The sequence below is a fragment of the Symphalangus syndactylus genome, chromosome 8 (genome assembly GCF_028878055.3).
Source record: "Symphalangus syndactylus isolate Jambi chromosome 8, NHGRI_mSymSyn1-v2.1_pri, whole genome shotgun sequence".
In the NCBI taxonomy this organism is placed as follows: domain Eukaryota; kingdom Metazoa; phylum Chordata; class Mammalia; order Primates; family Hylobatidae; genus Symphalangus; species Symphalangus syndactylus.
Window position 1 is genome coordinate 66,478,453 of NC_072430.2, and position 12,264 is coordinate 66,490,716.

Genomic DNA, 12,264 nt, shown 5'->3' on the forward strand with positions numbered 1-12,264 from the left:
CTGAGCCGTCGGGGCCCGGCCAGGGGTGGACCTGGCGGTACTCACCGCAGGTTGCGGTCGACCATGTCCCACCAGGCGGCCACGCAGCCACGGGTTGGGGGCCCGGGCGACTCGGGCGTCGCAGCCGCCTGGCAGTCCTGCGCGTCCATCCCGCGCCGTGTCCCAAGCCGCCGCCACCGCCGCGGGAGCTGCAGCCCTGAGCAGCCGCCCGCGACCTTCCCGCCCCGGCGGCATCGCGCCCGCCCTCCTCCTCCGCGCGGTCAAGCAGGCTGGTACGGCGGGGGAGACGCGGCCCGAGGGTGCGCTCCGCCCGGGTCAGGCTGTTCGCGGCCACACACACACACACAGATGTCCTACGCTTATAGCTAGCTATGCAACATTTTATTTTAAATTGATTTCCGTTATACTTCCGTGTGTGTGTGCGGGTGTGAGGCGCGCACAACGCAGTAAAATATGTTTTCACCATGGTACTACTAACACAAAAGTTTGACAGCCACAGCTTTTGATTTTCATGAAGAATATAAGCTTTCCTCTACTTAGACCCCACTTTTTTCTTTTTCTCTTTTTCTGAAGGCTCCTTGTCTCCAATTCCCCATCCACCCCCAGCATCCTCACAGCCCCCCCACCCTGTCACCCTTACTATAGAAAGAATTTCTTTGGCTCCCTTTGATTTACTAATGATTTGTCCACGTGGGGTTATGAACACAATTACTCCATGTAGCAAAAAATTAAGACCTTTTCGGCATTTTGTTTAAGTAGCAGCATGTAGCAGAACCTCACCGTTGTACCAAGGAGTTCACACCATGAAACTTTGACCTTGGTACAGGTTTACATCTTGGTGCAGGTTTACATTGTGCAGCTGTCTCCTAGGAGCAGGAACTGTCTACCAGAGCTGCTCTAGGGAAACCATGGCGTGCATGTGTGGGGACAAAGGAGGAAGAAAGGGAATTAGGTTTTATTTGGATACATTCGGATGCCAGCATCAAGGCTTCATCTTGGAGGCAAGGTGCAAATCTTAAGAGGTGAAATTGGTTTTTTGTAGTGTCTGTGTTCAGAGGGCACAGCATGGGGCTGTCAGCACCAGAAAGTGCCTGGAAACCCATCTGCTTGAAGATAGTAAGACGGTCTGGGGGAAAATACCCACACTTTTCAAGAAAGGGAAGTTTTCTTTGAGGACTAGTTCATTTCATGGAACTGTCAGGGCAAAGGGGGATTTTGTTCACTGCCTGTTAATACTCTTATACTTGCTCTGGGAATGTTTGTTTTCTTTGTTTCTTTCTCTTTCCTTTCTTTCTCTTTTCCTTCTTTCTTTCTCTCTTTCTCTCTTTCTCTCTCTTTCTGTCTTTCTCTCTCTCTCTCTCTGTCTCTCTTTCTCTCTTTCTTTCTTTCTCCTTCCTTTCTTTCTTTCTGTCTTTCTTTCTTTCTTTCTTTCTTTCTTTCTTTCTTTCTTTCTTTCTTTCTTTCTTTTCTTTCTTGTCATGATCTTACCCTGTCACTGAGGCTGGAGTGCAGTGGTGCAATCATAGCTCATTGTACCTGAACTCACTTGAACTGCTGGACTCAAGCAATCCTTCCACTCCAGCCTCCCAAGTAGCTGGGACTACAAGCAGGCACCACTATGCCTGGTGCGCGTGCGCGTGTGTGAGTGTGCATGTGCGTGCGCTCGTGTGTATAGAGATGAGATCTCACTATGTTGCCCAGGCTGCTATCAAACTCCTGGCCTCAAGCAATTCTCCCACTTCGGCCTCCCAAAGTGCTGGTATTACAGGTCTCTGTCACCACACCTGGCTGAAATGTTCAATTTCTGATTCACACACATCAAGATAGAAGAGGAATTAGCTCAGAAAGGACCAGTGGGATCCAAGCCTGACTGATGAGCCAGCAGCAGGTGGGTTTTCACAGAGCCACACCCTGCCTGATGAGAAAGCTTCAAGCAAATGTCGATTCTACCCCTGGAGTTCTTCATAAACTTGGTCTGGAATCTCACAGAACTTGTTCAAGGAAGCTCTGGGTGGGACTCTTGGGCCACGCCAAGTGGCGATGGAGGGATCAAAGATGGGGAGGAGAGGTTGGAGGAGAGAAGAACAGCTGCATATGGTCCCAGAGTCTATTTCCATCTACTTGCTCAGGTTGAGAGAGGATATTTCCATCTACTTGCTGGATGAACGAAGTTGTAAGCCCCAAGTTTAGGGATATGTTTGAAATGCTCAGCAAAAATCTCTGAAGTTGGAAATCACTGTGTCCCATTTTTTGAAAGGTTGCATAAGACTCTGCAAGAAGGCCTTTCCCAACATAAATAGCCCCTTTCAAACGGCATATCCTGGAAATCAGAGAACAAAGTCTCCAGTATGATTTGATAGAAACTGAAAAACAAAATATTTATTCATTTATTCAGCACCCATTTACTGAGCACCTTTTAGGTACCAGGTACCACATTGGGCACTGTAGGGATACAAATCAGGATCCCAGCTGGTAGAGATTCATTTCAGGATGAATCATGAGAACACAGAACAGGAAATGAAAAGTGTCTTAAGGGTAGAGATTAGATCAGGGGATAGCAGGGGCTGGAGGTGGGGAGGGGAGGTTGACTACAAAGGGGTGTGAAGAGACATTTTAGAGTGACAGGAATAGTCAACATCTCAAGTGTGGTGGTGGTTACTATAAATATCCACCAAAATGCATATAACTCATAGGTGAATTTGACTGAATATGAATTATACCTCAACAAACCTGACTTTTGAAAAGTGACCTAAGAAATGTACAGATAAACTCTATAAATGAACATGTCCTATGTCATGTTGTATAAATGTTAAGACAAAGCTGATGGTACAAATACATCAGAAACCAACAGTTGAATGTTATTTGCACTAGCAGAAAAATAAATCTTGATTGGAGATAGATTAATTTGACCACCTAAAATTATTCTGGAAAAACAGGGAATGGGGAATAAGACTGACGACCTCTCAGCTGCTGCACAGCCATAAAGGTAATAAGGGAGTTGGGTGTTGAAGACCTAGATATCTTGAAAAGAAAGGATGCATCCCCCTTGTGTTTTCTTTTATTTTAAATAAAGCATTATTGAGACATAAAATTCACAACTATAAATTCACTATTTTAAAGTATACAACTCAGTAATTTTAGTATATTCACAGAGTTGTGCATCTATCACTATTATTTACAATAACTTTAGAACATTTTTATCACACCCCCCCCAAAGAAATCCTATACCCATTAGCACTCACCATTCCTCCCTTCACCTGCCCTAAGCAATCACTAATCTACTTTCTGGCTCTATGCATTTGCCTATTCTGGACATTTCATATAAATGAATCAAACAATATGTTGCATTTTGTGTCTGGCTTCTTTAACTTAGTATAGTGTTTTCAAGGTTCATCCATGTGCTATCTGAATGAATACTTCATTCGTTCTGGTGGCTGAATAATAATTTTTTGTATGGATATACCACATTGTGCTTATCTACTCATCAGTTGGTGGATATTTGAGTTGTTTCTACCTTTTGTCTATTATAAATAATGCTGTTATAAATATTTGCATACAAATTTTTGTGTGGACTTATGTTTTCATATCTCTTTATTGTACAGCTAGGAGTGAAATTGCTAGGTCATATAGGTTACTCTATGTTTAATTTTTTGAGGAACTGCCAAATTGTTTCCCAAAGTGGCTACCCCATTATACAATCCCACCAGCATAAGCACCATGTACCTTTTTCACCCTTTCTCCTGTGCTTTCCATGCACAGGTAGGAATTTTTTTTAATCTAATAGTGTTGAGATTGAAATAAACCATTAAAGGGAAGTTTGAGTCTAGTCCCAGACGATAGGGAAAGAATGATGTAACTAACTTACTCAGAATATTTATTTTTCTATGGTGTTAGTTTTGGATTGTCTTCCTCTATATTAGATCTAATTTTAAGACAATTCATGATAGCTTCAAGAGTAGCTGTTGGATTATTCTCATGTGCTTAGAATTGGAGTGTTAATATGGGTTTCCTTTCAGCTAACGGGGTGGTTTCTTTGAGAAGAGAAAATGATAATGCATGGGCCTCTTTCAGTTGAAACTGGAAGTGCTTGCGTACATTGGGTACACTGTTTCTTCCAAGGAGCTCTCCACATTCCCAGACATGGCTCATAGGGTCCTTGCTGTTCTACAATAAGACATGAGACTTGGTTTTCCTAATATCTGTGGAAGAACTGAGCTGGGATTAAACCCCAGCAGTTACAACTCCCTCCTACCTCTCTGGGTATTTCCTTCCAAATTCCTCCAGCCATTCCTTAAAAGTTAGCTGTTCTCAGGGTTCCTTCCTAGCTCTGCTTCTCTTCTTGTGTTGTATACACCAGGATTTCCAAAATCTATTGGGAAAGAGGCCAGGCACTGTGGCTCACACCTGTAATCCCAGCATTTCGGGAGGCCGAGGCAGGCAGATCACTTGAGGTCAGGAGTTCGAGACCAGCCTGGCCAATATGGCAAAACCCCATCTCTACTAAAAATAAAAAAATTGGCCAGGCATGGTGGCACATGCCTGTAATCCCAGCTACTCGGGAGGCTGAGGTGGGAGAACTGCCAGAACCCAGGAGGCGGAGGTTGCAGTGAGCCGAGATTATGCCACTGTACTCTAGCCTGGGTGACAGGGCAAGACTCAGTCTCAATTAAAAAAATAATAAAAATTTTAAAAGCTATTGGGAAAGAAAGGAAACTTTTTATCTCAGAAGTATGAGTCCCTTTGAATTATCAGGCCCAGTGAGGCACTGAAATGTGACAGCAGTCACCTCTCACTCCTCCCTTGAGCTAAGTAATCTCTTCTTGCTCTGTGGGCTCTACACTGGGTGATGTTAAGTAGCCATAAATTAACCTAACAGTCCCACATGCTGGACACCGTAACTCATACCCTAGAGTTCAACAATGTATAGCTAACCACTAATCAATGTTACTTCTGTGAACCAATGAGAATCCCTGGCAAACAACTTTTGTAACTCCCCCCTCTCCTTATTAGTCCTTTGCACTTCCTTTGTTTCCCAGGCTGCACTCCTCAACCTTGGCCCAAATAAACTGGCTACCTATATTTTGCCTCAGTTTCTTTCTTTCGATCAACACTATGTTTAATCATTTGGGAAGCTCTGGGCTAATCACAGTAATAATATGTTCATTTGGCCAAGATTTCATATCTCAAAATCTTTTCTTGTTTAATGATCTTTGAGAGTCTCCCAGAAAAAGGTATAGAATATGGCACTTCACTAAAGTCATCTGCTCTCCTTCCTTCTCCAAACCTGTACCACTTGCAGAATTCCCTGTCTTGAAGAACAGGATCATCATACACCAAGTTTCCCTAACCACAAACTTGACATTCATCTTGATTCTTCTGTTTTCTGAAGCCCAGTATTCCCTCTAGAAAACATTAAGATTAAGCCTTTGGGTCATATGTCTTTATTTGTATATTTTGTATAGTATCTGGCTTTGGAAGCCTACACTCTAATTGCAAGGGAAGGACCTACATATATGAAAAGCTAAATAACAACCTGAGGAGTACCACCAGATAATAAGAAGGCCCAGTGAGAAACACCTGTGTGGGCTGAAGAGGTCAGGCAAGGATTCCGGGGAAGTATTACTGTGTTGCTTAGAAACAGCATTGGGCCGGGCGTGGTGGCTCACGCTTGTAATCCCAGCACTTTGGGAGGCCGAGGCGGGCGGATCACGAGGTCAGGAGATCGAGACCACGGTGAAACCCCGTCTCTACTAAAAATACAAAAAAATTAGCCGGGCGTGGTGGCGGGCGCCTGTAGTCCCAGCTACTCGGAGAGGCTGAGGCAGGAGAATGGCGTGAACCCGGGAGGCGGAGCTTGCAGTGAGCCGAGATTGCGCCACTGCACTCCAGCCTGGGCGACAGAGCGAGACTCTGTCTCAAAAAAAAAAAAAGAAAAGAAAAGAAAAGAAAGAAACAGCCTTGAAGATAGGAGGTAATTTAAAATGGCTATCCAGAGAGTCCCATAGAATGTTAAAGCTGGAAAATACGTAAGCACTCATTTGCTAATAATCTCACTTTACATAGAGGAAACTGAGACCGAAACAGACCAAATGATGGATGATAAGCTGCATTCATTCAGTATTTATTGAGTACCCACTGAGTGCAATGCACAGCATGGGCTACACTTATACAAAAGAGCAGGCAAGGTGAGACTATCAAATAGCACTGGTACTTGGCAAAAACTAAACCTATCACAGCATCCCAAGGGGCAGGTCTTTGAGGCAAAGGTGGTCGGGCCAACTGGTAGTTATAAACTGGGTCACTAGTTCTTCCACTTACCCTTGAAAATAGCAGAATTCAAATAGTTACTCACAGGTTAGGTAGGCACTAATTATTTCTGCTTCATGAGTAATCAGGGTGGAAGAATTTATCACCACCTACAGTGTCCTGTCATTTCATATCTGGATATGCAGACATCAGGTAGAAAATTCTGAAGCAATCTTTACAGTGGACACAAGCCTAAATGTTTGTGATCTGGGAACACCGCAGCTGGTTTAGGATTATGGAGACAGAGAGGTAGGGAGAGCCTCCCGATCAGAGATTATTTTATTTTCTTGACTTCTCTTTATTTTTTTAAATGCCCCTCTAATAAATTCAGAGTAAGGGCATTTCCAAGATGTGCAGTTCTTCAGCCTTAGGATAAATAATGACACTGAATTTTTAGCCTATTGAAGTTCAACAGGAAAAGCTATTACAAAAGATAAGCAAGATTATGTAAAAATATCTTCCTGTTAATGGAAGCGCACATGAAGAAATTGTGAAGACAGGAAAAAAGTCACAGCTGTAGATAAAGTAAACAGGAACTGGTTTTCAGTCCTAAAAGATGACGGGTCTGTAATTCTGGGCTTTCTGAATCCCTGCCATCAGTTTGAATTAATCTGTTCCTCCTCGTTTAGAGAATCTCCAAAGATGGTCCTGAAAGCAGCTTCATTTCCTCAGTTCCCCTGCTCATGTCCGAGTGTACATGTACTCCCAGCACAGCTTGAAATTAGTGTGCTTTTTCATCTTGGCCTTCAGTTTTTAAACAAGCAGGCAAAGACCCCAGGAGACTTGGACAGGCTGGCCTGATGGTACAAACGGTGTCCGGTAGCCCGAGGCGGGACTTCATTATCTTCACATGGCCTGGCTTAGCATGCAAGGAACAACCTGCCCCTAGAGAGGAGTTTTAAAATAATCATATGTAGTGTGAGATGAGATCATAGATATGAAAGCTCTTCTTTGAAGTTAAAAAAAAATTTCAGCCTACAAATGCACAGTATTGGTATTATTTATTAGTGAGTGTATTTGATACTCTCTTTGTCAGGCTGCTGGGCGGATTTGCATGCATTCATTTACAAAGACAATCATCAACATTATGGCTTATAGACCAACATAGAAGTTTAATTACTAATAAATATGAATAGATACACAAATGTACCTAGGAGTCCATGCAGTTATCCTGTTCTACTTCACTGCCTACCAAAAGCAATTAAAAATTGATACCAGCAGGAGACTCATACCCTTCCTTGCAGAGCGAGAGACAAAGGAGTGTGTGAGAGTGGGGGTGCATAATGTTCTTCCTTCTCCTGCCTGCTAAGTGTCAAAGAGAATGGGAACTCCCAAAGGAGTCCTCCCAACCCAGCAATCACAATTACTTAGCAAATATCAGCTCATTAATCCGGAGGTGAGGGTTGGGTAGCTTTGCGAGGTGACCACTTGAACAATTTTTCAGCAGAAGGGCTACAGTGTTTCACATGCAATTCTATAGTCTTGCACTATCTAAATCAGGAATCTTTTTTGTGTTTGGTGTTACTTGTTAGGTTTGGAACAAAATTTCACACATACAGGCTGTGTGTATCTCCAGCACCTAGCATAATGTCTGGCACAAAGCACGTGCTCAATACGTATTTTGTAAGTAATTGAAAAACTTGAATCTGTACTGCAGCCAGTCCATGAAACTCCATCACATACATTCTCCATAGGCCCCTGTGGCATTCTCTAGTTTGCACCTATACAATTCTGAACTGCGGGATGACAGGAAAGAAACCAGAGCAAGTGAAAGGGCTGAAAGGTGCACTAAGCTGGCCTGGTCTGGGGTCTGCTGCCCTGTTTTCACCTCCCCCACCCAGAGAGAAGTTCTATGCCTAGCATAGTTGTCATGTCATGTGTAAAGGTGCGATTCCACCCCACCCCACCCCTGACCCATCTAGAGATTAAACAGGTAGTCCTTCTCTTGTGCAATCCCCACTCAGCAAGCATCATCAAATGCCAGCTGTACATATTCCAGCATATGAAGCCTTGTAGAGGAAAGGGAAAAGACAAGTCATGGCCCCTGAACTCAGGAACTAATATTATCATTAGGGAGACTATTTATTATTACTCATTTATTCTACAAACATATATTGAGCACATGTGCTAAATACTCTTCTAAGTGTTGGGGATTCAAAGTTGACCAAGACAAATAATTTTCCTCCTCTCATTATGCTAACATTTTAGAGGGGGAAAAGCAATCATGCAAATAAATAAATTATATAAATTCAGATTAGTGCTATCAAAACCAAATCAGATAATAGAAAAACTACTTTATCTGAGATTTATTTTTTGAGACGGAGTTTCGCTCTGTCTCCCAGGCTGGAGTGTAGTGGCGCGATCGCGGCTCACTGCAAGCTCCGCCTCCCGGGTTCAAGCCATTCTCCTGCCTCAGCCTCCGAAGTAGCTGGGACTACAGGCGCCCGCCACCATGCCCGGGTAATTTTTTGTATTTTTAGTAGAGACGGGGTTTCACCGTGTTAGCCAGGATGATCTCGTCGCCGTCTCCCGACCTTGTGATCCGCCCGCCTCGGCCTCCCAAAGTGCTGGGATTACAGGCGTGAGCCACTGCACCCGGCCTATCTGAGATCTTAATGACAAGACTTAAGAGTGGGGTTCCGGTCGGACGCAATGGCTCCCGCCTGTAATTTCAGCACTTTGGGAGGCCGAGGCGGGGGGATCACAAGGTCAGGAGATCGAGACGAGATCATCCTGGCTAACACGGTGAAACCCCGTCTCTACTAAAAATACAAAAATTAGCTGCGCGTGGTGGGGCGTGCCTGTAGTCCCAGCTACTCAGGAGGCTGAGGCAGGAGAATCGCTTGAACCTGGGAAGCAGAGGATGCAGCTGGCCAAGATCATGCCACTGCACTCCAGCCTGGCGAGAGAGCTAGACTCCATCAAAAAAAAAAAAAAAAAGAAGAAGGAGAAAAAGAAAAAAGAAAAAAAAGAGTGGGGTTCCAGCCAGAAGTAATAGCAAGTTCAAGGACTCCCAGGTAAGGTACAAGCTGGAAGTAATCAAGACCCATCAAAAAAACTGGTGTGGCTGAAGCATTGGGACTGACAGGGGGAGAGAAAGGAGACAAGATTGGAGAAATAGCCAGGAGCCAGATCATGCAAGATCATGTTCCTTGCTACTCAAAGTACGGTCCTTGGATCAGCTGCACCAGCATCACCTGAGACTTTGTTTAAATTACCCCAATGTTCATTTCCCTTCTTTTACAGCCATAGGACTATCAAATTTCAGGCAGCAAACACCTGCCTCCAAGAAAGACCACTTCTCCAACTCCCTCTGGCAAATAGTTGCAGCCATGTGACATAAAGGAAGTGCTATATATGACTTCTCAGAAGTCTCCCTAAAGGTAAATCCTTTCCTCCTTCCTGCTGTCTGGAACACAAATTTAAAGGCTCCTTCTCTGGCAGCCATCTTGTCTCAGGAGATATCTTTGAGTATGGAAGCTACTCAAGGCAAAACAACAAGACAGAGGAGCTGTGTCTTTGACCCTGTGGATGGCCATACCAGCCCTCTCAAACTTGTCAGTATGAGGAAAATAGAAATGTCCATTTTCTTAAGCTACTGTTACTTTGGATTTTTTCTGTTACTTATAGCTGAATTTAATCCCAACAAATTCACACTCTATGATATATTGTCATTTATTTTAATAAAACTGTATATGTTCCTAAGCTTTGAGTAAAATCAACAATCCAAGAAGATGTGCTATATTTATTCTATAGCTTCAATAACTCCCACTAGGTCCTCAGTCACCTCCACTCCTCTACAGACACACAGACAGCAATTAAGTAGCATGGTCCCAAATGGATGGTGGTCAGGAGAATGGACGTGGTAGAGGTCAGTGGCAAAGGTAAAGACACAAGGTTAAGGCAGGCTTGGACTCCAGGACCTCTGCTTCTTCCCTCCTGAGAGTACTTAGAGAAGGGGACCCCCTCCAGGCTGAACTGACAAGCCTGAAGACTTGCAGGCATTGCAGGCATCTCCCTACTCTGAGATTTCTAAAACTGTTACACAACCATAGATCCCCTGGTCTGTTGAACAGACTTCAACTTAGGCTGAATAAACTCTTCACACCATGTTTCTATATTTAGAATGAGCCTATTGTTTGAAAAACTGAAAGAATGACCAACTGAATTCTCTTCAATGACAGTTCCAATGGGCAGCTCCAACAGCGACCCTCAGAGCCACCCGTAATAAATACACAGTAGAAAACAGTGTGCTTGAATGCAAATGCAACCTCAAGGCATTCTCTCCAGCCCTGTTATCCAATCAGTCACCTCGACACTCCTCCTATGTAGAAATTCTCAAGTCCCTGCTGCCAAAGTTGTCAGCTGCCTTTCCAGACATTGATAGGCACCTTGCCTGTTAGGGTTAAATGTCTATAGATGTGCTGAACCTGGAATGTTACTAGAAACACAGGGAAGACTTGGTCAGAGCAATGTCAATGGCCAAGAAATACTGGACTTGTATCTCATTTTGTGACCCATAATCTCTGCCTTACCTTGCAGAGTGGTAAAGCTGGTCTTAACCTAGCTCACCGGAACCTCACACAGGTGACTGAAAGAATTCCAAGACATGATGAGCATTCTACCAAGTGCTCTTCTTACTTACAGTGATATCAGCTGCCCATTCAGACTTCAGTTGCCCTTCACAGCTTTCCTTTGGGAGTACACTGGGGTTGGATCTAAGAGAATCTGCCCCCATAGGCCCTATGTGGGCACTGACTTTAACCAGCCTTGTTTGATTGCTTTGGTAGGAGGTAAAGCCTCAGCCCTCTCTTCAAGAGATGTTTTTGGATTGAACAGTGAAAGATCATTAAGATCCATAAATGGCACTCAGGTTTTAGTGGATGACTTTGGGAAGTCTCACTAAAGTATAGGAAGATTCTGGTGTGAGTATTGGGAACCAGTGGCCATTTCTTCCATACAGGTAATGTTGAAGAGGAGACTGTGTTCTTTCTGCATAAAGGAACAGGCCCCCTGATCTATTCAGGATGGAAGGCACTTTCCAAATTCCATCTAGAGCAGCATGATATTCTGTGTGGTCCCAGTTTTTACAAAGCAAAAAGTGACTCAGATAAACTACATAGATGAGCAAGAAATAGGAAAAATTGGTGCTCAGTAGAAATCACAGAGGCAGCCTAGTTTCACATCAGAACGGTGATCCAATCTGCTCACTACAGACAAAGGTACCAGGTGAACACAAAGAAGCTGCCCTTTGGTGAATGTTTGAGCCTTGTGTCAGAAATTCTCTCACATCACAGACCCTTTGTGATTGAAAGCAAACTTTCAATCATGCTAAACATAGGGTTTTTATGTAATGTTATAAAATAAACTCTAATGCAGGTCAATAAGTAACTCATGTAGTTTCTCAGGAAGAGGATATCATTAGTAAGACTTACGTCACTAATATAATCATAACCACTCCCTCTAAGAATTAAATTTATCCCTTCAGCAAAGGCTCAATGAATTGCAAAAAAAAAAAAAAAAAACAAAAGTAATCTAATGATATCTTCTCGAATGAAAGGCTTGTTGAAAATTCACCTGGGTTATGCAGCTGTCACTAACAAGCTAAAACATTGCTTTCATTCTATACCGTTTGTCGTCATGGGAGCTAATAGGTTGGGGGCGGGGAGCGGGGGGGTGGGACTTTTCTCCATTTATTTGCAAAGCATAAAATTGAGAACAAGCTCTGTGTTGTGATTTTTAGATCAGACACGCGGGGGCAGCAGTGAGCTGATGAGGAGCACAAACAATGGTGACACCTTGGAGCCAAAAAGTTTGAATCTGGAGATTGAGATGCCGGCTAGCTCTGTTTTAAAATTATTTACACCAAAAAGATACACATTTTTAAAACCTTTAAAATTAAATACTAGAGGAATTCCTTCTAGCAGATGTTTCCTGCTCCTCATTAGTGCTTAATTT

General features: G+C 43.4%; 1 protein-coding gene across 2 annotated transcripts in view; it reads right to left on the bottom strand.

The window, feature by feature from the left end:
* The window catches only part of ABHD12B (abhydrolase domain containing 12B), a 29,555-nt gene extending 29,284 nt beyond the window's left edge, over window positions 1–271 (bottom strand). For both annotated transcript variants that reach the window (XM_055289429.1, XM_055289428.1), the window contains exon 1: window positions 46–271. In XM_055289429.1, coding sequence (XP_055145404.1) covers window positions 46–149 — 104 coding nt within the window. In that variant the 5' untranslated portion in view covers window positions 150–271. The remainder of the gene's footprint in view (window positions 1–45) is intronic.
* Between the last annotated feature and the right edge of the window lie 11,993 nt (window positions 272–12,264).